Below are 27,462 nucleotides of genomic sequence, written 5' to 3'. Positions count from 1 at the left end.
GACAAGGGTGATGATGACAAGGGTGATGACGAGGGGGATGATGACGAGGGGGATGATGACGAGGGGGATGATGACGAGGGGGATGATGACGAGGGGGATGATGACGAGGGGGATGATGACGAGGGAGATGATGACGAGGGAGATGATGACGAGGGGGATGATGACGAGGGTGATGACGAGGGGGATGATGACAGGGGTGATGATGACGAGGGTGATGATGACGAGGGGGATGATGACGAGGGGGATGATGACGAGGGGGATGATGACGAGGGGGATGATGACGAGGGGGATGATGACAGGGGTGATGATGACGAGGGGGATGATGACGGGGGGATGATGACAAGGGTGATGATGACAAGGGTGATGACGAGGGGGATGATGACGAGGGGGATGATGACGAGGGGGATGATGACGAGGGGGATGATGACGAGGGAGATGATGACGAGGGAGATGATGACGAGGGAGATGATGACGAGGGGGATGATGACGAGGGTGATGACGAGGGGGATGATGACAGGGGTGATGATGACGAGGGTGATGATGACGAGGGGGATGATGACGAGGGGGATGATGACGAGGGGGATGATGACGAGGGGGATGATGACGAGGGGGATGATGACGAGGGGGATGATGACGAGGGGGATGATGACGAGGGAGATGATGACGAGGGAGATGATGACGAGGGGGATGATGACGAGGGGGATGATGACGAGGGGGATGATGACAGGGGTGATGATGACGAGGGTGATGATGACGAGGGGGATGATGACGAGGGGGATGATGACGAGGGGGATGATGACGAGGGGGATGATGACGAGGGGGATGATGACGAGGGGTGATGATGACGAGGGGGATGATGACGGGGGGATGATGACAAGGGTGATGATGACAAGGGTGATGACGAGGGGGATGATGACGAGGGGGATGATGACGAGGGGGATGATGACGAGGGGGATGATGACGAGGGGGATGATGACGAGGGAGATGATGACGAGGGAGATGATGACGAGGGAGATGATGACGAGGGAGATGATGACGAGGGGGATGACGAGGGGGATGATGACAGGGGTGATGATGACGAGGGTGATGATGACGAGGGGGATGATGACGAGGGGGATGATGACGAGGGGGATGATGACGAGGGGGATGATGACGAGGGAGATGATGACGAGGGAGATGATGACGAGGGAGATGATGACGAGGGAGATGATGACGAGGGGGATGATGACGAGGGGGATGATGACGAGGGTGATGATGACGAGGGGGATGATGACAGGGGTGATGATGACGAGGGGGATGATGACGAGGGGGATGATGACGAGGGGGATGATGACGAGGGGGATGATGACGAGGGGGATGATGACGAGGGGGATGATGACGAGGGGGATGATGACGAGGGTGATGATGACGAGGGGGATGATGACAGGGGTAATGATGACAGGGGTGATAACGACAGAGTGATGATGACGGGGGTGTTAATGACGGGGGTCTGGATGATGACAGGGGGGGGGTGATGTATTTCCCAACCTAGGCTTTTAGTCGAGTCAATAACTTTTCCTGGGTTTTTGGGGTAAAATTAGGGGCCTCGTCTTATATTTGGGACGGCTTATACTCGAGTATATACGGTATTTTATTCTTTTTGTGGCTCCACTATTGTTTGTGCTGCGCTGTCTTTCTTCCTGCCGTAAACTCCGGCCTAATCGTAGCGACGCAAGACTCCGCCCACCAACGTCACAAAATGCGGGCTCAAAATGAAACAAAAAAGCCTCCAGAGTACGGATATACGTGGCGCGCCATAGTATGTTTTTAATATTTTTATAATTTCTGAGGAGGGTGGATGGGTTGTTGCGGGATAGTTGGAGCGCAGCTATTTAGTGCCATTCAGGATGTCACCGATGCAGTACGCCCCGCCCCCCTCCCCGTCACTCTCTAGAAACTCTACTGGTAATAAAGGACTAATAAAGAACTTCGGCTATTAACATAAGGGAAAACATTTCTGCTTTAAGAAATGCTTTAGTAAGCGGGATTCCTGGGGTTTCCTTACGTGCGATTTATCTATCAAGGTCGTGCGACTATTTGATAAATAGGCTGCATGTAAGCAAAAGTAAGTAAAAAAAAAATTGTCAAATAAAAGCCAAACGTCTGAGAAGAACGATAAATCTCCTTCGTAGTGAATGACATTTCTCCAGACTTTATACAAACAGTAAATGGCGGCCTATGTGGACATGGATTTGGCTTTTTTCCTGGTGTTCTTTCCCCAATTCTTCAAATGAAATTTTGAGAAAAACAGGAAGACGCCCAACGCCCCGTATTAATACACACTATTTAGAGAGGGGGGGGGGGGGGGGGAAATGCCTAAAAAAACTACATCATGGAGGAGAAATAATGAAATGGGGGCATTTATTTTTTCAGGCCTAAAAAATTGGCAAACAAAAAGTTGTGTCTGTCCCGTACAATGGCTCCGAACAGAGGATCACACGAATATTCCATCTACTGATCCCTCAAATAGTTCAGTGTCTGAAAGGAATTCATCGCTTTAGGTCAAAGCACCAGACAGAACGGCCGCCATGTCTGTATTATAATGTAGAGTGGAGAACAATGGACAGACCTGTAGAGGTGCGAATAGGTACAATAGGTATAATAGGTATAATAGGTACAATAGGTATACATGGGGGGGGGGGGGGGGGGGCGGGGGGCGGCTACATAACTATTAATCATTCAATGAACAATAATGTGGGAACCAGTTCCAAAGGGTCATTGGAAAGTGTTGTAGCCCCCAATCAACCCATTACTGGAATAGGGGCCATTCACCCATTGCTGGAATAGGGGCCCTTCACCCATTACTGGAATAGGGGCCCTTCACCCATTACTGGAATAGGGGCCCTTCACCCATTACTGGAATAGGGGCCCTTCACCCATTACTGGAATAGAAGCCCTTCACCCATTACTGGAATAGGGGCCCTTCACCCATTACTGGAATAGGGGCCCTTCACCCATTACTGGAATAGGGGCCCTTCACCCATTACTGGAACAGGGGCCCTTCACCCATTACTGAAATAGGGGCCCTTCACCCATTACTGGAATAGAAGTCCTTCACCCATTACTGGAATAAGGGCCCTTCACCCATTACTGGAATAGGGGCCCTTCACCCATTACTGGAATAGGGGCCCTTCAACCATAGATATGTGTATAGTATATAACAGAATTATTTATGTGTATAGTATATAACAGAATTATTTATGTGTATAGTATATAACAGAATTACTTATGTGTATAGTATATAACAGAATTATTTATGTGTATAGTATATAACAGAATTATTTATGTGTATAGTATATAACAGAATTATTTATGTGTATAGTATATAACAGAATTACTTATGTGTATAGTATATAACAGAATTACTTATGTGTATAGTATATAACAGAATTATTTATTTGTATAGTATATAACAGAATTACTTATGTGTATAGTATATAACAGAATTATTTATGTGTATAGTATATAACAGAATTACTTACCGTATGTGTATAGTATATAACAGAATTATTTATGTGTATAGTATATAACAGAATTACTTACCGTATGTGTATAGTATACGACAGAATTCTTTCTGTTTAAGATTTTTTTATGTGTACAGTACATGTCAAATAATTATGCTATATACTTAAATAATTCTGCCATATAGTGTACCCATAAATTATGCTATATACTGTTATGCATAAATAATTCTCCCATATACTGTACTCATACCTAACTATGCTGTATACTGTATATTTAAATCATTTTGCGATATATTGTACACAAATTATTCTGCTATATTCTGTACAAATTAATAATTCCTCCACATACTGTATACATATATAATTCTGCTATATACTCTATATATGCATAATTCCACCATATACTTTAAACAACCATAATTCTGCTATATGCTGTATACATAAATAAATCTGCCATATACTGCACACAAATGTTTCTGCCATATACTGCACACATAAAATATGCTATATGCTGGTATGCATAAATAATTCTGTCATATACCGTACACGTAAAAATTCATGCAATAAACTGTTATATATATATATATATATATATATATATATATATATATATAAAAACAATTCTGCCATATACTGTACATATAAATAATTATGCTATATACTGTTATGTATAAAATAATTCTGCCATATACAGTACTCATACATAACTATGCTGTATACTGTATATTTAAATCACTTTGCCATATATTGTACACAAATTATTCTGCTATATACTGAACAAATAAATAATTCCTCCACGTACTGTATACATAAATAATTCTGCTATATACTCTATATATACATAATTCCACCATATAACGAACACATAAATAATTCTGCTATATACTGTATACTTAAATCATTCTGCCATATACTGTACACATAAATAATTCTGCTATATACTGTATACATAAATAATTCTGCCCTATACTGTACACATAAATAATGTGGCTATAATCTGTATCCATATTTCTGCTGTATACCGCGCACATGATTATATACTGTATACATAAATAATCATGCTACATTATGTAAACATACAAATTTTGCTATAAACTGTATATATGGCACATACATAATTCTGCTATATACTGTATACATAAATCATTCTGCCATATACTGTACACATAAATAATTCTGCTATATACTGTAAACATAAATAATTCCGCTATATACTGTATACATGGATGTTATATATACTGTATACATAAATAATCATGCTATATAATGTAAACATACCTAATTTTTCTATAAACTGTATATATAAATAATTCCACCATATACCGTACACATACATAATTCTGATATATACTGCACATATGAATATTATATATATACTGTATACATAAATAATCATGCTATATAATGCAAACATACCGTACCTAATTTTTCTATAAACTGTATATATAAATAATTCCACCATATACCGTACACATACATAATTCTGATATATACTGCACACATGAATATTATATATATACTGTATACATAAATAATCATGCTATATAATGTACACATATCTAATTATATTATAAATAGTATACGTAAATAATTCCAGTAAACAGTATATGGCAGAATTCTTGAAGTGTACAGTATATAGCACATGGTATGGTGACGTGTATGTAGCCAACATTGGGCACGCCAGGTATATATTTGATATATATTTTCTATACTTTGATGGACTCAGATGTGGTGGGGCCATTGTAGACTGTGATAGACATCAGTATGTGCGGTAAGTCATCCTGTTAGCCCAAGGTGGTGTTATCAATGGAATCTTAAGAGACAATAAGATGGAAAGACAGCGCCAAGAGACCCCAAGAGCTGTGACTGATTCTAGAAGCTGTATGCTTTCATCTTGAAGCCGTAAAGATAAGGCCCCTTTCATACTGCCAATGCTGCCTAAATGGCCGATAAAGGGGTACTCCAGTGGAAAACTATTTTTTAAAGTCAACTGGTGCCAGAAAGTTAAACAGATTTGTAAATGACTTCTATTTCAAAATCTTAATCCTTCCAGTACTTATCAGCTGCCGTATACTACAGAGGAAGTTCTTTTCTTTTTGAATTTCTTTTCTGTCTGACCACAGTGCTCTCTGCTGACACCTCTGTCCATGTCAGGAACTGTCTAGAGTAGGAGATGTTTGCTATGGGGATTTGTTCCTGCTCCGGACAGTTCCTGACATAGACAGAGGTGTCAGCAGAGAGCACTGTGGTCATACAGAAAATAAATTTAAAAAGAAAAGAACTTCCTCTGTCGGATGCAGCAGCTTAAAGTACTGGAAGGGTTAAGATTTTGATACAGAAGTAATTTAAAAATCTGTTTAACTTTATGGCACCTGTAGATGGAGAGAGGTGAGGGTGGAGGTGAGGGTGGAGATGAGGATGGAGATGAGGATGGAGATGAGGATGGAGATGAGGATGGAGATGAGGGTGGAGGTGAGGGTGGAGGTGAGGGTGGAGGTGAGGATGGAGGTGAGGATGGAGGTGAGGATGGAGGTGAGGATGGAGGTGAGGATGGAGATGAGGATGGAGATGAGGATGGAGGTGAGGATGGAGATGAGGATGGAGGTGAGGATGGAGGTGAGGATGATGGAGGTGAGGGTGGAGGTGAGGGTGGAGGTGAGGGTGGAGGTGAGGGTGGAGATGAGGGTGGAGATAAGGGTGGAGATGAGGGTGGAGGTGAGGGTGGAGGTGAGGATGGAGGTGAGGATGGAGGTGAGAGTGGAGATGAGGGTGGAGGTGAGGGTGGAGGTGAAGGTGGAGGTGAGGGTGGAGGTGAGGATGGAGGTGTGGATGGAGGTGAGGGTGGAGGTGAGGGTGGAGGTGAGGGTGGAGGTGAGGGTGGAGGTGAGGGTGGAGGTGAGGATGGAGGTGAGAATGGAGGTGAGGGTGGAGGTGAGGGTGGAGGTGAGGGTGGAGGTGGGGATGGAGATGAGGATGGAGGTGTGGATGGAGGTGTGGATGGAGATGAGGGTGGAGGTGAGGGTGGAGGTGAGGGTGGAGGTGAGGGTGGAGGTGAGGATGGAGGTGAGAGTGGAGGTGAGGGTGGAGGTGAGGGTGGAGGTGAGGGTGGAGGTGAGGGTGGAGGTGAGGGTGGAGATGAGGATGGAGATGAGGGTAGAGATGAGGGTGGAGTTGAGGGTGGAGGTGAGGATGGAGGTGAGGATGGAGGTGAGGGTGGAGGTGAGGGTGGAGATGAGGGTGGAGATGAGGGTGGAGATGAGGATGGAGTTGAGGGTGGAGGTGAGGGTGGAGGTGAGGGTGGAGGTGAGGGTGGAGGTGAGGATGGAGGTGAGGATGGACGTGAGGATGGAGGTGAGGATGGAAGTGTGGATGGAGATGAGGATGGAGATGAGGGTGGAGGTGAGGATGGAGATGAAGATGGAGATGAGGATGGAGATGAGGGTGGAGGTGGGGATGGAGATGAGGATGGAGATGAAGATGGAGGTGTGGATGGAGGTGAGGGTGGAGGTGAGGGTGGAGGTGAGGGTGGAGGTGAGGGTGGAGGTGAGGATGGAGATGAGGGTGGAGGTGAGGATGGAGGTGAGGATGGAGGTGAGGATGGAGGTGAGGGTGGAGGTGAGGGTGGAGATGAGGGTGGAAGTGAGGGTGGAGGTGAGGGTGGAGGTGAGGATGGAGGTGAGGATGGAGGTGAGGGTGGAGATGAGGGTGGAGATGAGGGTAGAGATGAGGATGGAGTTGAGGGTGGAGATGAGGATGGAGGTGAGGGTGGAGGTGAGGGTGGAGGTGAGGGTGGAGGTGAGGATGGAGGTGAGGGTGGAGGTGAGGATGGAGGTGAGGGTGGAGATGAGGGTGGAGGTGAGGATGGAGGTGAGGATGGAGGTGAGGGTGGAGGTGAGGGTGGAGGTGAGGGTGGAGATGAGGGTGGAAGTGAGGTTGGAGGTGAGGATGGAGGTGAGGGTGGAGGTGAGGGTGGAGATGAGGATGGAGATGAGGGTAGAGATGAGGATGGAGTTGAGGGTGGAGGTGAGGATGGAGGTGAGGGTGGAGATGAGGATGGAGATGAGGGTAGAGATGAGGATGGAGTTGAGGGTGGAGATGAGGATGGAGGTGAGGATGGAGGTGAGGATGGAGATGAGGATGGAGGTGAGGATGGAGTTGAGGGTGGAGGTGAGGGTGGAGGTGAGGGTGGAGGTGAGGGTGGAGGTGAGGGTGGAGGTGAGGGTGGAGGTGAGGATGGAGGTGATGATGGAGGTGAGGATGGAGGTGAGGGTGGAGGTGAGGATGGAGGTGAGGATGGAGGTGAGGGTGGAGGTGAGGATGGAGGTGAGGGTGGAGATGAGGATGGAGATGAGGATGGAGTTGAGGGTGGAGGTGAGGATGGAGGTGAGGATGGAGGAGAGGGTGGAGGTGAGGGTGGAGGTGAGGGTGGAGGTGAGGATGGAGTTGAGGGTAGAGATGAGGATGGAGTTGAGGGTGGAGGTGAGGGTGGAGGTGAGGGTGGAGGTGAGGATGGAGGTGAGGATGGAGTTGAGGGTGGAGGTGAGGGTGGAGGTGAGGGTGGAGGTGAGGATGGAGGTGAGGATGGAGTTGAGGGTGGAGGTGAGGGTGGAGGTGAGGATGGAGGTGAGGATGGAGTTGAGGGTGGAGGTGAGGGTGGAGGTGAGGATGGAGGTGAGGATGGAGGTGAGGGTGGAGGTGAGGATGGAGATGAAATACCGCACACAACCTAAGGACCGGTGTAGCGCTGTTTTGAAAGAAATTAGCTCTGTTTTTCTATCCCTGAATAACCCCTTTACGTCTACCTACAATAACGGAGCCATGAAATAGAGAGACCCCCGCACCTGACCCGCCGCCCGTCACCATACGCTGACTGGCTGTGGCACATTTCCCGGACATGGCGCAGACGTCATCCCTGGCCCGGTGCCCACTACGTAGGAGCTTATCATTCCAGCGAGTGACATGATCTTATATGGAGGTGCCTGTGTGTGTAATGCACCATCTCGACCACAAGATGGCAGCAGAGGAGAATGAAAGAAGCTGAAAACATGATAAATGAAGCTAAAAGCATTATATATATATATATATATTATTATTTTTTTTAAATAAAATCTGGGCACAAACATGGCATCCTGGGACATTTTAAGGGGTCACTTGCATCTAACACAAGCAACAGATTCCCTACAGCAGTGTTTTCCAACCAGGGTGCCTCCCGCTGTTTCAAAACTACAACTCCCAGCATGCCCGGACAGCCAACGGCTGTCCGGGCATGATGGGAGTTGTAGTTTTGCAACAGCGGGAGGCACCCTGGTTGGAAAACACTGCCCTATGGAGATATTGTCACCCTATAGTTTACTATTACCCTGTGCTGCCACCTACTGGACAAATCAGATATTACACGTTTTTAAGGGAAACTGTATAAAGGGTGTATACTTTGCAACTTTAAAGGGGTACTCCGGTGAAAACCTTTTTTCTTTTAAATCAACTGTTGGCAGAAAGTTAAACATATTTGTAAATTACTTCTATTAAAAAATCTTAATCCTTCCTGTACTTAATCGCTGCTGAATACTACAGAGGACTACAGAATTTCTTTTCTTTTTGGAATGCTCTCTGATGACATCACGAGCACAGTTCTCTCTGCTGATGTTATTATAATAATAATAATAACACTTTATTTATTGTTGTCCTTGGTGGGATTTGAACCCAAGTCCCCAGCACTGCAAGGCAGCAGTGCTAACCACTGAGCCACCATGCTGCCCTTAGCATACATCTGCTATGCACTGTAGCTAAAATGGACAGAGATGTCAGCAGAGAGCACTGTGCTCGTGATGTCATCAGTGTTCCAACAAGAAAGGAATTTCCTCTGTAGCATTCAGCAGCTAATAAGTACTGGAAGGATTAAGATTTTTTTAATAGAAGTCATTTACAAATATGTTTAACTTTCTGCCACCAGTTGATTTAAAAGAAAAAAGGTTTTCACCGGAGTACCCCTTTAACCCAGTAAGGGACACGGCGACTGGTATTATTTTTAAGTTCATGCCGTTCACAATGCGATTCATTGCCGCTATATTTTAACTCTTTAAGGACCCGGCCAATTTTCCAGTTTGCGCTTTCGTTTTTGTCCTCCTCGCCTTCTAACAGCTATAAGTCTTTTATTTTTCCATCCACAGACCCGTACGAGGGCTCGTTTTTTGAGTGAGGAATTTTACTTCATAATGACATCACTCATTTTACCATAAAATGTAATGCGCAACCCAAAAAAATATTAACGGTGGGAAATCGAAAAGAAAACCACAATTTTACTAATTTCAGGGGTTGCATTTTTAAACAGTGCGATTCACGGTAAAACTGACATTTATTCTTTATTCTGTGGATCAATACGATTAAAACAATACCCAGGTTTATATACTTATTTAGTATTGTACTAAAGTCAAAATAAGTCACATTTAATTTGTTAAAAAAAAATAAAAAAAGTGTTTAAAATTGTCCTCTTCTGACCCCTATAACTTTCCTATTGTTCCCTATACGGGACTGTATAAGGGTTTTTGTTTTTGCGCCATGATCTGTAGTTTTTATGGGTACCACTTTTGCGTATATATTACTATTTGATCACTTTTTATACTTTTTTTCTGGGGTGAGAAGTGACTAAAAATCTGCAATCTTGAACTTTTGTGTTTTTTTTTATGTTTAAAGGGGTACTCCGGTGGAAAACATTATTTTTTTTAATCAACGGGTGCCAGAAAGTTAAACAGATTTGTAAATTACTTCTATTAAAAAATCTTTATCCTTCCAGTACTTTTTAGCAGCTGTATGCTACAGAGGAAATTCTTTTCTTTTTGGATTTCTTTATGGTCTTGTCCACAGTGCTCTCTGCTGACTGGAAGGATAAAGGTTTTTTAAGAGAAGTAATTTAAAAATCTGTTTAACTTTCTGGCACCAGTTCATAAAAAAAAATAAAAAAAAAGTTTTCCACCAGAGTACCCCTTTAACATGATATCCTAATCGATTGGACATTTCTGCATGCGATGATACCAAATATGCTTATTTAAATTGTTTTATGTTTTTTTTTATTTGTAAAATGGGAATAGAGGGTAATCATATTTTTTATTGGGGGAGAGGCTTATTCTCTTTTATTAAAGGGGCACTCCAGTGGAAAACAATAATTTTTTTAAAATCAAAGGGTGCCAGAAAGTTAAACAAATTTGTAAATGACTTCTATTGAAAGATCCTTATCCTTCCAGTACTTATCAGCTGCTGTATGCTCCACAGAAAGTTGTGTAGTTCTTTCCAGTGTGACCACAGTGCTCTCTGCTGACACTTCTGTCCGTGTCAGGAACTGTCCAGAGTAAGAGAAAATCCCCATAGTAAACCTCTCCTGCTCTGGACAGTTCCTGACACGGACAGAGGTGTCAGCAGAGAGCACTGTGCTCAGACTGGAAAGAACTGCACAACTTCCTCTGGAGCATACAGCAGCTGATAAGTACTGGAAGGATAAGGATCTTTCAATAGAAGTAATTTACAAATGTGTTTAACTTTCTGGCGCCCTTTGATTTAAAAAAGTAATTGTTTTCCACTGGAGTGCCCCTTTAATAAAAGAGAATAAGCCTCTTCCCCAATAAAAAATAGAAGTGATTTGCAAATCTGTTTAACTATCTGGCACCAGTATAATTTTTTTACGTCCCATAGGGATATCGGTGAGCTGCTTGTATGGAGAGGAGCTCCGCCCCCTGAGTTTACTCATCGGACCTCCGCAATCACCTTCGTGTGGTCCGATAAGTCCCTCCCGAGTGCCGCAGATACTTCAGAAGCCGTGATCATTATTTATCACAGCATCTGAAGGGTTAATGGTGCACTGTCTGCCATTATTCATGACGGTCCTCCTGCCGGTACATGCATGTCGCTGTGCGCTCTGGGTTAATAGTGGCGTGGCAAAACCAAGCAGGTATTTAAAAAAAAACAAATTTTTATTAACCCCTTAAGGACTCAGGGTTTTTCCATTTTTTCCACTTTTGTTTTTCCCTCCTCATCTTCTAGAAATCATAATAACTTCAGTTTTCCACTGTCAGACCTTTATGGGTTTATTTTTTTTTGGCAACACCAATTTTTATTTTTATTGACATCAGTCATTTTACCACAAAATCTATGATGAAACAAAAAGAAAAAAAAATATACAGTGATCCCTCAACTTACAATGGCCTCAACATACAATAGTTTCAACATATAATGATCTTTTCTGGTCTTTTCTGGACCATTGTAAGTTGAAACCAGACTCAACATACAATGTACAGACAGTCCAGAACTGCGAAACCTGTCACTACTGGAGGAACCGACCAATCAGAATGGGCATTCACTGGTAAAACTGCTGTATTACTGAAGTGTATGCACTGAATTCCTGTCTTGTAGCGCCCCCTACAGTACAGGGAGGTATTACATGTTCTGTACTCTTTACCTGTATTTCTGAAGTGTATGCACTGACTGGTGTCTGGTAGCACCCCCTACAGTACAGGGAGGCATTACATGTTCTGTACTCTTTACCTGTATTACTGAAGTGCATGCACTGACTGGTGTCTCGTAGCGCCCCCTACAGTACAGAGAGGTATTACATTTTCTGTACTCTTTACCTGTATTACTGAAGTGCATGCACTGACTGGTGTCTGGTAGTGCCCCCTACAGTACAGGGAGGTATTACATGTTCTGTACTCTTTACCTGTATTACTGAAGTGTATGCACTGACTGGTGTCTGGTAGCACCCCCTACAGTACAGGGAGGTATTACATATTCTGTACTCTTTACCTGTATTACTGAAGTGTATGCACTGACTGGTGTCTGGTAGCGCCCCCTACAGTACAGGGAGGTATTACATATTCTGTACTCTTTACCTGTATTACTGAAGTGTATGCACTGACTGGTGTCTGGTAGCGCCCCCTACAGTACAGGGAGGTATTACATATTCTGTACTCTTTACCTGTATTACTGAAGTGTATGCACTGACTGGTGCTTGGTAGCGCCCCCTACAGTACAGGGAGGTATTACATGTTCTGTACTCTTTACCTGTATTACTGAAGTGTATGCACTGACTGGTGTCTGGTAGTGCCCCCTACAGTACAGGGAGGTATTACATGTTCTGTAATCTTTACCTGTATTACTGAAGTGTATGCACTGACTGGTGTCTGGTAGCACCTCCTACAGTACAGGGAGGTATTACGTTTTGTACTCTTTACCTGTATTACTGAAGTGTATGCACTGACTGGTGTCTGGTAGTGCCCCCTAGAGTACAGGGAGGTATTACATGTTCTGTAATCTTTACCTGTATTACTGAAGTGTATGCACTGACTGGTGTCTGGTAGCACCCCCTACAGTACAGGGAGATATTACATATTCTGTACTCTTTACCTGTATTACTGAAGTGTATGCACTGACTGGTGTCTGGTAGCGCCCCCTACAGTACAGGGAGGTATTACATATTCTGTACTCTTTACCTGTATTACTGAAGTGTATGCACTGACTGGTGTCTGGTAGCACCCCCTACAGTACAGGGAGGTATTACATATTCTGTACTCTTTACCTGTATTACTGAAGTGTATGCACTGACTGGTGTCTGGTAGTGCCCCCTACAGTACAGGGAGGTATTACATGTTCTGTAATCTTTACCTGTATTACTGAAGTGTATGCACTGACTGGTGTCTGGTAGCACCTCCTACAGTACAGGGAGGTATTACGTTTTGTACTCTTTACCTGTATTACTGAAGCGTATGCACTGACTGGTGTCTGGTAGCGCCCCCTACAGTACAGGGAGGTATTACATATTCTGTACTCTTTACCTGTATTACTGAAGTGTATGCACTGACTGGTGTCTGGTAGCACCCCCTACAGTACAGGGAGGTATTACATATTCTGTACTCTTTACCTGTATTACTGAAGTGTATGCACTGACTGGTGTCTGGTAGCGCCCCCTACAGTACAGGGAGGTATTACATATTCTGTACTCTTTACCTGTATTACTGAAGTGTATGCACTGACTGGTGTCTGGTAGCGCCCCCTACAGTACAGGGAGGTATTGCATCTTCTGTACTCTTTACCTGTATTACTGAAGTGTATGCACTGACTGGTGTCTGGTAGCGCCCCCTACAGTACAGGGAGGTATTACATATTCTGTACTCTTTACCTGTATTACTGAAGTGTATGCACTGACTGGTGTCTGGTAGCGCCCCCTACAGTACAGGGAGGTATTACATATTCTGTACTCTTTACCTGTATTACTGAAGTGTATGCACTGACTGGTGTCTGGTAGCACCCCCTACAGTACAGGGAGGTATTACATATTCTGTACTCTTTACCTGTATTACTGAAGTGTATGCACTGACTGGTGTCTGGTAGTGCCCCCTACAGTACAGGGAGGTATTACATGTTCTGTAATCTTTACCTGTATTACTGAAGTGTATGCACTGACTGGTGTCTGGTAGCACCTCCTACAGTACAGGGAGGTATTACGTTTTGTACTCTTTACCTGTATTACTGAAGTGTATGCACTGACTGGTGTCTGGTAGCGCCCCCTACAGTACAGGGAGGTATTACATATTCTGTACTCTTTACCTGTATTACTGAAGTGTATGCACTGACTGGTGTCTGGTAGCACCCCCTACAGTACAGGGAGGTATTACATATTCTGTACTCTTTACCTGTATTACTGAAGTGTATGCACTGACTGGTGTCTGGTAGCGCCCCCTACAGTACAGGGAGGTATTACATATTCTGTACTCTTTACCTGTATTACTGAAGTGTATGCACTGACTGGTGTCTGGTAGCGCCCCCTACAGTACAGGGAGGTATTGCATCTTCTGTACTCTTTACCTGTATTACTGAAGTGTATGCACTGACTGGTGTCTGGTAGCGCCCCCTACAGTACAGGGAGGTATTACATGTTCTGCACTCTTTACCTGTATTACTGAAGTGTATGCTCTGACTGGTGTCTGGTAGCGCCCCATACAGTACAGCGAGGTATTACATGTTCTGTACTCTTTACCTGTATTACTGAAGTGTATGCACTGTCTGGTGTCTGGTAGCGCCCCCTACAGTACAGGGAGGTATTACATGTTCTGCACTCTTTACCTGTATTACTGAAGTGTATGCACTGACTGGTGTCTGGTAGCGCGACCCCTACAGTACAGTAGGTATTACATGTTCTGTACTCTTCACCTGTATTACTGAAGTGTATGCACTGACTGGTGTCTGATAGCGCCCCCTACAGTACAGAGAGGTATTACATGTTCTGTACTCTTTACCTGTATTACTGAAGTATATGCACTGACTGGTGTCTGGTAGCGCCTCCTACAGTACAGGGAGGTATTACATGTTCTGTACTCTTTACCTGTATTACTGAAGTGTATACACTGACTGGTGTCTGGTAGCGCCCCCTACAGTACAGGGAGGTATTACATGTTCTGTACTCTTTACCTGTATTACTGAAGTGTATGCACTGATTGGTGTCTGGTAGCGCCTCCTACAGTACAGGGAGGTATTACATGTTTTGTACTGTTTACCTGTATTACTGAAGTGTATACACTGACTGGTGTCTGGTAGCGCCTCCTACAGTACAGGGAGGTATTACATGTTCTGTACTCTTTACCTGTATTACTGAAGTGCATGCACTGACTGGTGTCTGGTAGCGCCCCCTACCGTACAGGGAGGTATTACATGTTCTGTACTCTTTGCCTGTGTTACTGAAGTGTATGCACTGACTAGTGTCTGGTAGCGCCCCCTACAGTACAGTAGGTATTACATGTTCTGTACTCTTTACTGGTATTACTGAAGTGTATGTACTGACTGGTGTCTGGTAGCGCCCCCTACAGTACAGGGAGGTATTACATGTTCTGTACTCTTTACCTGTATTACTGAAGTGTATGCACTGACTGGTGTCTGGTAGTGACACCTACAGTACAGGGAAGTATTACATGTTCTGTACTCTTTACCTGTATTACTGAAGTGTATACACTGACTGCTGTCTGGTAGCACCTCCTACAGTACAGGGAGGTATTACATGTTCTGTACTCTTTACCTGTATTACTGAAGTGCATGCACTGACTGGTGTCTGGTAGCGCCCCCTACAGTACAGGGAGGAACTACAAGTTCTGTACTACTCCTTACCTGTGCCAGGGTTAGCTGCTCCTTTGGACACCAAGTAAGGGCGGCTCCATTTGGGACACTGTGTGTACTGTATAGGACCCTGAAGAAGCTCCTGTCCTCTACATAAACCATTGTTTCCCAACCAGGGTGCCTCCAGCTGTTGCAAAACTACAGCTTCCAGCATGCCCGGACAGCCAACGGCTGTCCGGGCATGCTGGGAGTTGTAGTTTTGCAACAGCTGGAGGCACCCTGGTTGGGAAACACTGACATAGACAGTGATTACAGCTCCTGCAGATCTTTCTTACTATTATATGTATAGTATTATATGCATGTATAGTTCTGGTCCCAACATACAATGGTCTCAACATACAATGGTCGTCCTGGAACCGATTAATATTGTAACTTGAGGGACCACTGTACTTGTAGGACAAAATTGAAAAAAACAACAAACAAACGCCATTTTGTAATTTTACGCGGCTTCTCCTTCCACGCAGTGCATTCTCTTTATTCTGTAGGTCCATACGATGAAATTGATACCCAACGTCTATAGGTTTGATTTGTTGTACTTCTGTTAAAAAATTATAACTTTGTGCACGAAAATCAGTATGCAAAAAATTCTCCTCTTTTGACCATTAAAATTTTTTTTTTTCTTCCCGTATACAGGGATGTATGAGCTCATTTTTTGCGCCGTGGTCTGTAGTTTTTATCGGTACCATTTTTGTTTTGATGGGACTTTTTGATCCATTTTTGTACTTTTTTTTGGGGGGGGGGGGTACACAAAGAGACCAAAAATATGCAAGTTTGGTATTTTTACGACCACGCCATTGATTGTGCGGTTTAACTAACCTTATATTTTTTAGCATAGCATTGATCAGTGTTATCCGTGCTCGATTACTCCAGGGTGCCTCAGCAGCATTTTGGTATTTTTACGACTACGCCATTGATTGTGCGGTTTAACTAACCTTATATTTTTTAGCATAGCATTGATCAGTGTTATCCGTGCTCGAGGCACTCTGGAGCATCCTAGCAATGATCAGACGGTGAGGAGGCAGGTAAGCGCCCTCCCACCATCTTCTCAGATTATCGGGACACCGTGCTCATTTTAGACACCGCAGAGTCATCGCAGAGGTTAATGCCGGCATCACCGTGATCGGTGATGTCTGGCATTAGACACATGTCCTGGCTGCTGATAGTAGAGTACCCCTTTAAAACTGCGTTGTGGATTTTTTTGTGATGAAAATAAAGAACCAGATCACCTCTCCGGGGGTCTCAGAGCCAAATTGCGGCCGATTCCTCACATTGTAAATAAATCCACAGGACAATCGTCGTCATCTGGTACTATAGACAGTTCTACGGGAAAATGCATGAAAAAACACCACTGACCCTAAAATACCACGTACATGCAGTGAGGTACAATTTATATTTTCCTACTTATATGGGCACTATCATTAAAACTAACTTTTGCTATGGCACTCCTTATGGTAAATAAAAAAAAAATCTTTCTAATATAGAGGTTTTCTATGTTTTATTTGTGTTTAAAAAAGCTACCACTAGGTGTCTCCCTACTTGTCCAGAGCACATTTCCCCTCATCTCTTGCACAGACTTTGGTCTCTTGCTGGCCCGGCAGAAGACCAAAATCAGGAAATGCAGTGGAGTGCTGAGGGAGGTGTGTGCAGCCTTAGCCAATCATAGCTCATCTCACACACTGAACTGCTCTGGGCTGTGTGTAGCAGAGTGAGGGAGGAAGTTCTCCCCTGTATGGCTTCAGATGATGTCACGCCTGCTGGGGAACGCCCCCTTCCCAGTCTGTGAATCTGACTGAGACTGAGCAGAAAATACAGAACAATATCAAGGTAGAAAACTAAAAAATAATAAAAATAAAGGCCGGGGGTGGTTTATCATGATGGGGGCAGTGACCTGGGGGGATTATATGTAACATGATCATGAGAGCTACTCTATAAGCTAAGCAAACAAAAAATAATTAAATATGTATATGGGTAGGGTGACACGTAACAGATCCGCAGCGTGTTTTCCGTTGCGGATTCGCCTATGACCAACCCCTATTGTGTGCCTCCCACTGTGCCTGTTCATAGCAACAATCCGCCGCTGCTCCTAGCAGATTCTAAGCGCATTAAGTTCTTCTCCTTCACATTTACATAATCCACAAACAATATCCGCAGAACCATCACATGTAAGGAAACTGATTTATTATTGTGCAAATGTAAAATCATTTTGTCTTATAATTTATATGCGATGAAGATAAAGTAATAAAAAGTATCTCTCAAAAATAAAAATATGAGGACCGCGGATTAAAAAAAATTCTAAACAAGTGAGATCCTCAGAGAATAACACAATAAATACCTCTAAAATTCTTTAAGATTTGGAAGATAGGAATATTGTCGCACAAATAAGACATCAACAATCAAATGTAATACCTATCTGTAATATCTGTAATACCTAAATGTGACCACTAGATGGGAGTATTCTGGCCTAATTCACAGCGGTATTCAAAATTGACCACAAGATGGCAGCATAGATATCAACGGTATATACAGTGGGGATCAAAAGTTTGGGCACCCCAGGTAAAAATGTTTATTAATGTGCATAAAGAAGCCAAGGAAAGATGGAAAAATCTCCAAAAGGCATCAAATTACAGATTAGACATTCTTATAATATGTCAACAAAAGTTACATTTTATTTCCATCATTTACACTTTCAAAATAACAGAAAACAAAAAAATGGCGTCTGCAAAAGTTTGGGCCCCCTGCAGAGTTAATATCTCGTACTGCCCCCTTTGGGAAGTATCACAGCTTGTAAACGCTTTTTGTATCCAGCCAAGAGTCTTTCAATTCTTGTTTGAGGTATCTTTGCCCATTCTTCCTTACAAAAGTCTTCCAGTTCTTTGAGATTTCTGGGCTGTCTGTCACGCATTGCTCTTTTAAGGTCTATCCATAGATTTTCAATTATGTTGAGGTCAGGAGATTGTGAAGGCCATGGCAAAACCTTCAGTTTACGCCTCTTGATGTAATCCCCCGTGGATTTCGAGGTGTGTTTAGGATCATTATCCATTTGTAGAAGCCATCCTATCTTTAACTTCAGCTTTTTCACAGATGGCATCGAGTTAGCATCCAAAATTTGCTGAAATGTTATTGAATCAATTTTTCCTTCTACTCGTGAGATGTTCCCTGTGCCACTGGCTGCAATACAACCCCAAAGCATGATTGATCCACCCCACCCCCATGCTTAACAGTTGGACAGAGGTTCTTTTCATTAAATTCTGTTCCCCTTCTTCACCAAACGTACCTTTGCTCATTCCAGCCAAAAAGTAAAATTTTAACCTCATCGGTCCACAGAACTTGTTTCCAAAATGCATCAGGCTTGTCTATATGTTCATTTGCAAGGTTCAAACACTGATTTTTGTGGTGAGGACGTAGAAGAGGTTTTCTTCTGATGACTCTTCCATGAAGACCATATTTGTACAAGTATCTCTTTATAGTGGAACAGTGTACCACAACTCCAGTGTCTGCCAGATCTTTCTGGAGGGATTGTGCAGTCAAACGTGGGTTTTGAATTGTTTTTCTCACAATCCTGCGAGCTGTTCTGTCTGATATTTCTTTTGGTCTTCCAGATCTTGCTTTAGCTTCCACTGTTCCTGATGACTGCCATTTCTTAATTACATTCCGAACAGAGGATATTGACATCTGAAAACGTTTTGCTATCTTCTTATAGCCTTCTCCAGCTTTGTGGGCGTCAACTATTTTCAGTTTCAGATTTCTAGACAACTGCTTAGAAGAACCCATGGTGCTGATTGTTGGGGCAAGGTCAGATGAGTCTGGGCATTTAAAACCTTTGAGATTGACATCACTTGATCTTCCCAGATGATGATTGAGAACAATCCATGACACTGGCAGGTCTCAGCTTTGCAAAGGGGGCAGTGCATGCTATAAATTCTGCAGGGTGCCCAAACTTTTGCAGACGCCATTTTTTTGTTTTTTGTTATTTTGAAAGTGTAAATGATGGAAATAAAATTTAACTTTTGTTGACATATTATAAGAATGTCTAATCTGTAATTTGATGCCTTTTGGAGATTTTTCCATCTTTCCTTGGCTTCTTTATGCAGATTAATACTAATTATTACCTGGGGTGCACAAACTTTTGACCCCCACCGTAGCATACACGCACTTTGTATACTTGAGAAATTTGTATATTAAAGGGGTACTTCGGTGGAAATTCTTTTTTTTTTTCAAATCCACTAGTGTCAGAAAGTTAAACAGATTTGTAAATTACGTCTGTTTAAAAATCTTAACCCTTACAGTACTTATCAGCTGCTGTATGCTCCAGAAGAAGTTATTTTCTTTTTGAATTTCTTTTTTGTCTTGTCCACAGTGCTCTCTGCTGACACCTGATGTCCGTGTCAGGAACCGATGTGTCGGATGGTAGAAACATGAAGGAATGTCTATGTTTGAGCAAAATTTATCTACAAGCTCGCGTACGGTTGATACATTTTGCACAGACAGATTTGGAGCACATCCGACACGTTCTCCCCGAAATTTGCCAATAGCATGTTATCAAAAAAATCCGCAAAAAATGTGAAATTTTACAGAACTGAATTTGAGCAGAATTGCAGAATTTCAGTCGTGTGAACATAGAAGAAATCACCTTGTTCTTTATCTTGTTCTTTATCTTGTTCTTTATCTTGTTCTTTATCTTGTTCTTTATCTTGTTCTTTATCTTGTTCTTTATCTTGTTCTTTATCTTGTTCTTTATCTTGTTCTTTATCTTGTTCTTTATCTTGTTCTCTATCTTGTTCTCTATCTTGTTCTTTATCTTGTTCTTTATCTTGTTCTTTATCTTGTTCTTTATCTTGTTCTTTATCTTGTTCTTTATCTTGTTCTTTATCTTGTTCTTTATCTTGTTCTTTATCTTGTTCTTCATCTTGTTCTTCATCTTGTTCTTCATCTTGTTCTTTATCTTGTTCTTTATCTTGTTCTTTATCTTGTTCTTTATCTTGTCTTCATCTCGTTTACGTGAGATCCTGAATGTTCAGCCGTAATATGAGAAACCAGCGCGGGTGGTGGGTCTGAGGTATGTGGCCCTAAAAATAACAGAGGCCGCCATGTTGTACCTGGTGTTACTGGACTGATAATACAGGATGTATTTAACCCTGTAATACAAAGGTCGTGTTCTCTGTATTCTTCTGATCTTAGGCCGGGAGGCTGCACTACTGAGACATTCTGATGACTACGTGACAGGAGCGGTGTCGTCATGGAGACTAAACATGAAGCCAAATCCATCCACATCAATGTCTACATCTTACCTGACCTTACAGCGCAGGAATGTATGGACACCGCGCACACGTATGACCCCACATGACATCACACGGAACATCACATGTAACGAAACCGATTTATTATTGTACAAATATAAACAATAATTGGACTGAATATTGTATAAAATAAATGTCAGAGAATGTCGGCAGAGGGAGGTGATGGCGGAGCTTCTCCCCGAGGTCCTTCCTGAGGACTGAACCTTCTTCACAGTTCCATGTATTTAGAAGGTAAATGTTTCCTATAAAGAGAAGATATAGATGATTCTCACTCATTCACCTTAAGAATCTCGTATCACAGGAAACAATGACCTGATCCCAGCAAAATTACATGACCATGTGACCATACAGTAACAGCGGCACAGTCCTCTCTACCCCCTCCCTGCACTCATCTCTATGATCATAAAGAGAACTGGTGGTCATACAGTATCAGCTGCACAGTCCTCTCTATCCCCTCCCTGCACTCATCTATATGATCATAAAGAGAACTGGTGGTCATACAGTAACAGCTGCACAGTCCTCTCTATCCCCTCCCTGCACTCATCTATATGATCATAAAGAGAACTGGTGGTCATACAGTTACAGCTGCACAGTCCTCTCTATCCCCTCCCTGCACTCATCTCCATGATCATAGAGAGAACTGTGTGGTTATACAGTATCAGCTGCACAGTCCTCTCTATCCCCTCCCTGCACTCATCTCTATGATCATAAAGAGAACTGGTGGTCATACAGTATCAGCTGCACAGTCCTCTCTATCCCCTCCCTGCACTCATCTATATGATCATAAAGAGAACTGGTGGTCATACAGTAACAGCTGCACAGTCCTCTCTATCCCCTCCCTGCACTCATCTATATGATCATAAAGAGAACTGGTGGTCATACAGTAACAGCTGCACAGTCCTCTCTATCCCCTCCCTGCACTCATCTCTATGATCACAGAGAGAACTGTGTGGTCATATAGTTACAGCTGCACAGTCCTCTCTATCCCCTCCCTGTACTCATCACTATGATCATAGAGAGAACTGTGTGGTCATACAGTTACAGCGGCACAGTCCTCTCTACCCCCTCCCTGCACTCATCTCTATGATCATAAAGAGAACTGGTGGTCATACAGTATCAGCTGCACAGTCCTCTCTATCCCCTCCCTGCACTCATCTATATGATCATAAAGAGAACTGGTGGTCATACAGTAACAGCTGCACAGTCCTCTCTATCCCCTCCCTGCACTCATCTATATGATCATAAAGAGAACTGGTGGTCATACAGTTACAGCTGCACAGTCCTCTCTATCCCCTCCCTGCACTCATCTCCATGATCATAGAGAGAACTGTGTGGTTATACAGTATCAGCTGCACAGTCCTCTCTATCCCCTCCCTGCACTCATCTCTATGATCATAAAGAGAACTGGTGGTCATACAGTATCAGCTGCACAGTCCTCTCTATCCCCTCCCTGCACTCATCTATATGATCATAAAGAGAACTGGTGGTCATACAGTAACAGCTGCACAGTCCTCTCTATCCCCTCCCTGCACTCATCTATATGATCATAAAGAGAACTGGTGGTCATACAGTAACAGCTGCACAGTCCTCTCTATCCCCTCCCTGCACTCATCTCTATGATCACAGAGAGAACTGTGTGGTCATATAGTTACAGCTGCACAGTCCTCTCTATCCCCTCCCTGTACTCATCACTATGATCATAGAGAGAACTGTGTGGTCATACAGTTACAGCGGCACAGTCCTCTCTACCCCCTCCCTGCACTCATCTATATGATCATAAAGAGAACTGGTGGTCATACAGTAACAGCTGCACAGTCCTCTCTATCCCCTCCCTGCACTCATCTATATGATCATAGAGAGAGCTGTGTGGTCATACAGTAACAGCTGCACAGTCCTCTCAATCCCCTCCCAGCACTCATCTATATGATCATAGAGAGAACTGTGTGACCATACAGTTACAGCTGCACAGTCCTCTCTATCCCCTCCCTGCACTCATCTCCATGATCATAGAGAGAACTGTGTGGTCATACAGTTACAGCGGCACAGTCCTCTCTACCCCCTCCCTGCACTCATCTATATGATCATAGAGAGAACTGGTGGTCATACAGTAACAGCTGCACAGTCCTCTCTATCCCCTCCCTGCACTCATCTATATGATCATAGAGAGAGCTGTGTGGTCATACAGTAACAGCTGCACAGTCCTCTCAATCCCCTCCCAGCACTCATCTATATGATCATAGAGAGAACTGTGTGGTCATACAGTAACAGCTGCACAGTCCTCTCAATCCCCTCCCAGCACTCATCTATATGATCATAGAGGGAACTGTGTGACCATACAGTAACAGCTGCACAGTCCTCTCAATCCCCTCCCAGCACTCATCTATATGATCATAGAGAGAACTGTGTGACCATACAGTAACAGCTGCACAGTCCTCTCTATCCCCTCCCAGCACTCATCTATATGATCATAGAGAGAACTGTGTGGTCATACAGTTACAGCTGCACAGTCCTCTCTATCCCCTCCCTGCACTCATCTCTATGATCAGTACACAGAGGAAACGGGAAGGTAAAGCCAGGGCAATGCTGAAGGGGTGAATAACCATTAGATCAGGTATAAATCATTACAGGGGACGGACGCAGTGAGGTAAATGTTATGTTATGTTATAAAGAGAAGATTTTCCTCACTTTTTCTTGTACAGTCTCCACAATGTCCTGTGACCTCCATCTCCTCTATATGATTGTCCCTGCAGACTGCCTTCTATCTGCTCTCCTCTCTCTTTTCAGCTTGTGTGAGCTGCCCTCCAGGTTTCTCTCCCCTGTCTACTATGTGTGTAACCCTTTCTCTCCCGTCTACTATGTGTGTAACCCTTTCTCTCCCCCCTGTCTACTATGTGTGTAACCCTTTCCTCCCCTGTCTACTATGTGTGTAACCCTTTCTCTCCTGTCTACTATGTGTGTAACCCTTTCTCTCCCCCCTGTCTACTATGTGTGTAACCCTTTCTCTCCCCCCTGTCTACTATGTGTGTAACCCTTTCTCTCCCCCCTGTCTACTATGTGTGTAACCCTTTATCTCCCCTGTCTACTATGTGTGTAACCCTTTCTCTCCCCCCTGTCTACTATGTGTGTAACCCTTTCTCTCCCCCCTGTCTACTATGTGTGTAACCCTTTCTCTCCCCCTGTCTACTATGTGTGTAACCCTTTCTCTCCCCTGTCTACTATGTGTGTAACCCTTTATCTCCCCCCTGTCTACTATGTGTGTAACCCTTTCTCTCCCCCTGTCTACTATGTGTGTAACCCTTTCTCTCCCCCCTGTCTACTATGTGTGTAACCCTTTATCTCCCCCTGTCTACTATGTGTGTAACCCTTTCTCTCCCCCTGTCTACTATGTGTGTAACCCTTTATCTCCCCCTGTCTACTATGTGTGTAACCCTTTCTCTCCCCCCTGTCTACTATGTGTGTAACCCTTTCTCTCCCCCCTGTCTACTATGTGTGTAACCCTTTCTCTCCCCTGTCTACTATGTGTGTAACCCTTTCTCTCCCCCCTGTCTACTATGTGTGTAACCCTTTCTCTCCCCTGTCTACTATGTGTGTAACCCTTTCTCTCCCCTGTCTACTATGTGTGTAACCCTTTCTCTCCCCCCTGTCTACTATGTGTGTAACCCTTTCTCTCCCCCCTGTCTACTATGTGTGTAACCCTTTCTCTCCCCTGTCTACTATGTATGTAATCCTTTCTCTCCCCTGTCTACTATGTGTGTAACCCTTTCTCTCCCCTGTCTACTATGTGTGTAACCCTTTCTCTCCCCCCTGTCTACTATGTGTGTAACCCTTTCTCTCCCCTGTCTACTATGTGTGTAACCCTTTATCTCCCCCTGTCTACTATGTGTGTAACCCTTTATCTCCCCCCTGTCTACTATGTGTGTAACCCTTTCTCTCCCCCCTGTCTACTATGTGTGTAACCCTTTCTCTCCCCCCTGTCTACTATGTGTGTAACCCTTTCTCTCCCCCCTGTCTACTATGTGTGTAACCCTTTCTCTCCCCCCTGTCTACTATGTGTGTAACCCTTTATCTCCCCCTGTCTACTATGTGTGTAACCCTTTCTCTCCCCCCTGTCTACTATGTGTGTAACCCTTTCTCTCCTGTCTACTATGTGTGTAACCCTTTCTCTCCCCTGTCTACTATGTGTGTAACCCTTTCTCTCCCCTGTCTACTATGTGTGTAACCCTTTCTCTCCCCCTGTCTACTATGTGTGTAACCCTTTCTCTCCCCCTGTCTACTATGTGTGTAACCCTTTCTCTCCCCCTGTCTACTATGTGTGTAACCCTTTCTCTCCCCTGTCTACTATGTGTGTAACCCTTTCTCTCCCCCCTGTCTACTATGTGTGTAACCCTTTCTCTCCCCTGTCTACTATGTGTGTAACCCTTTCTCTCCCCTGTCTACTATGTGTGTAACCCTTTCTCTCCCCCCTGTCTACTATGTGTGTAACCCTTTCTCTCCCCTGTCTACTATGTGTGTAACCCTTTCTCTCCCCTCTACTATGTGTGTAACCCTTTCTCTCCCCCCTGTCTACTATGTGTGTAACCCTTTCTCTCCCCTGTCTATGTGTGTAACCCTTTCTCTCCCCTGTCTACTATGTGTGTAACCCTTTCTCTCCTCCCTGTCTACTATGTGTGTAACCCTTTCTCTCCTGTCTACTATGTGTGTAACCCTTTCTCTCCTGTCTACTATGTGTGTAACCCTTTATCTCCCCCTGTCTACTATGTGTGTAACCCTTTATCTCCCCCTGTCTACTATGTGTGTAACCCTTTATCTCCCCCTGTCTACTATGTGTGTAACCCTTTCTCTCCCCCTGTCTACTATGTGTGTAACCCTTTCTCTCCCCCTGTCTACTATGTGTGTAACCCTTTCTCTCCCCTGTCTACTATGTGTGTAACCCTTTCTCTCCTCCCTGTCTACTATGTGTGTAACCCTTTCTCTCCCCCCTGTCTACTATGTGTGTAACCCTTTCTATCCCCTGTCTACTATGTGTGTAACCCTTTCTCTCCCCCCTGTCTACTATGTGTGTAACCCTTTATCTCCCCCTGTCTACTATGTGTGTAACCCTTTCTATCCCCTGTCTACTATGTGTGTAACCCTTTCTCTCCCCCTGTCTACTATGTGTGTAACCCTTTCTATCCCCTGTCTACTATGGGTGTAACCCTTTCTCTCTCCCCTGTCTACTATGTGTGTAACCCTTTCTATCCCCTGTCTACTATGTGTGTAACCCTTTCTCTCCCCCCTGTCTACTATGTGTGTAACCCTTTCTCTCCCCTGTCTACTATGTGTGTAACCCTTTCTCTCCCCCTGTCTACTATGTGTGTAACCCTTTCTCTCCCCCTGTCTACTATGTGTGTAACCCTTTCTCTCCCCTGTCTACTATGTGTGTAACCCTTTATCTCCCCCTGTCTACTATGTGTGTAACCCTTTCTCTCCCCTGTCTACTATGTGTGTAACCCTTTCTCTCCCCCCTGTCTACTATGTGTGTAACCCTTTCTCTGCCCTGTCTACTATGTGTGTAACCCTTTCTCTCCCCTGTCTACTATGTGTGTAACCCTTTATCTCCCCCTGTCTACTATGTGTGTAACCCTTTCTCTCCTCCCTGTCTACTATGTGTGTAACCCTTTCTCTCCCCCCTGTCTACTATGTGTGTAACCCTTTCTCTCCCCCTGTCTACTATGTGTGTAACCCTTTCTCTCCCCTGTCTACTATGTGTGTAACCCTTTCTCTCCCCCCTGTCTACTATGTGTGTAACCCTTTCTCTCCCTGTCTACTATGTGTGTAACCCTTTCTCTCCCCCCTGTCTACTATGTGTGTAACCCTTTCTCTCCCCCCTGTCTACTATGTGTGTAACCCTTTCTCTCCCCCCTGTCTACTATGTGTGTAACCCTTTCTCTCCCCCTGTCTACTATGTGTGTAACCCTTTCTCTCCCCTGTCTACTATGTGTGTAACCCTTTCTCTCCCCTGTCTACTATGTGTGTAACCCTTTCTCTCCCCTGTCTACTATGTGTGTAACCCTTTCTCTCTCCCCTGTCTACTATGTGTGTAACCCTTTCTCTCCCTGTCTACTATGTGTGTAACCCTTTCTCTCCCTGTCTACTATGTGTGTAACCCTTTCTCTCCCCTGTCTACTATGTGTGTAACCCTTTCTCTCCCCCCTGTCTACTATGTGTGTAACCCTTTCTCTCCCCCCTGTCTACTATGTGTGTAACCCTTTCTCTCCCCTGTCTACTATGTGTGTAACCCTTTATCTCCCCCCTGTCTACTATGTGTGTAACCCTTTCTCTCCCCCCTGTCTACTATGTGTGTAACCCTTTCTCTCCCCTGTCTACTATGTGTGTAACCCTTTATCTCCCCCCTGTCTACTATGTGTGTAACCCTTTCTCTCCCCCCTGTCTACTATGTGTGTAACCCTTTCTCTCCCCTGTCTACTATGTGTGTAACCCTTTCCTCCCCTGTCTACTATGGGTGTAACCCT

General features: G+C 44.0%; 3 protein-coding genes across 3 annotated transcripts in view; all 3 read right to left on the bottom strand.

Moving 5' to 3' along the window:
- Positions 1–703: 703 nt before the first annotated feature.
- Positions 704–1,219, bottom strand: LOC130285352 (uncharacterized; the record flags this gene model as incomplete). The annotated part of the gene is made up of 2 exons (XM_056536712.1): positions 704–757; positions 1,136–1,219. Coding segments are annotated over 2 exons (138 nt in total), but the record flags the coding sequence as incomplete, so codon positions are not given.
- A 4,647-nt stretch (positions 1,220–5,866) lies between these two features.
- Positions 5,867–21,000, bottom strand: LOC130285351 (mucin-3A-like). Its single transcript, XM_056536711.1, has 3 exons — positions 20,942–21,000; positions 20,284–20,636; positions 5,867–8,229 (listed from the first exon to the last, which is right to left on the bottom strand). The coding sequence occupies exons 1-3, from the start codon at positions 20,998–21,000 to the stop codon at positions 5,867–5,869; spliced, it is 2,775 nt and encodes a 924-aa protein (XP_056392686.1).
- A 16-nt stretch (positions 21,001–21,016) lies between these two features.
- The window catches only part of LOC130284606 (pyrin-like), an 11,546-nt gene continuing 5,100 nt past the window's right edge, over positions 21,017–27,462 (bottom strand). The window contains exon 2 of the mRNA XM_056535095.1: positions 21,017–21,192. Within this exon, the coding sequence (XP_056391070.1) occupies positions 21,159–21,192 (34 nt within the window). The 3' untranslated portion in view covers positions 21,017–21,158. The remainder of the gene's footprint in view (positions 21,193–27,462) is intronic.

Source organism: Hyla sarda, chromosome 8 (assembly GCF_029499605.1).
Source record: "Hyla sarda isolate aHylSar1 chromosome 8, aHylSar1.hap1, whole genome shotgun sequence".
NCBI classification, from domain to species: Eukaryota; Metazoa; Chordata; class Amphibia; order Anura; family Hylidae; genus Hyla; species Hyla sarda.
The sequence above is the reverse complement of the archived record's forward strand: the minus strand, read 5'-3'. Positions and strand labels throughout refer to the sequence as shown.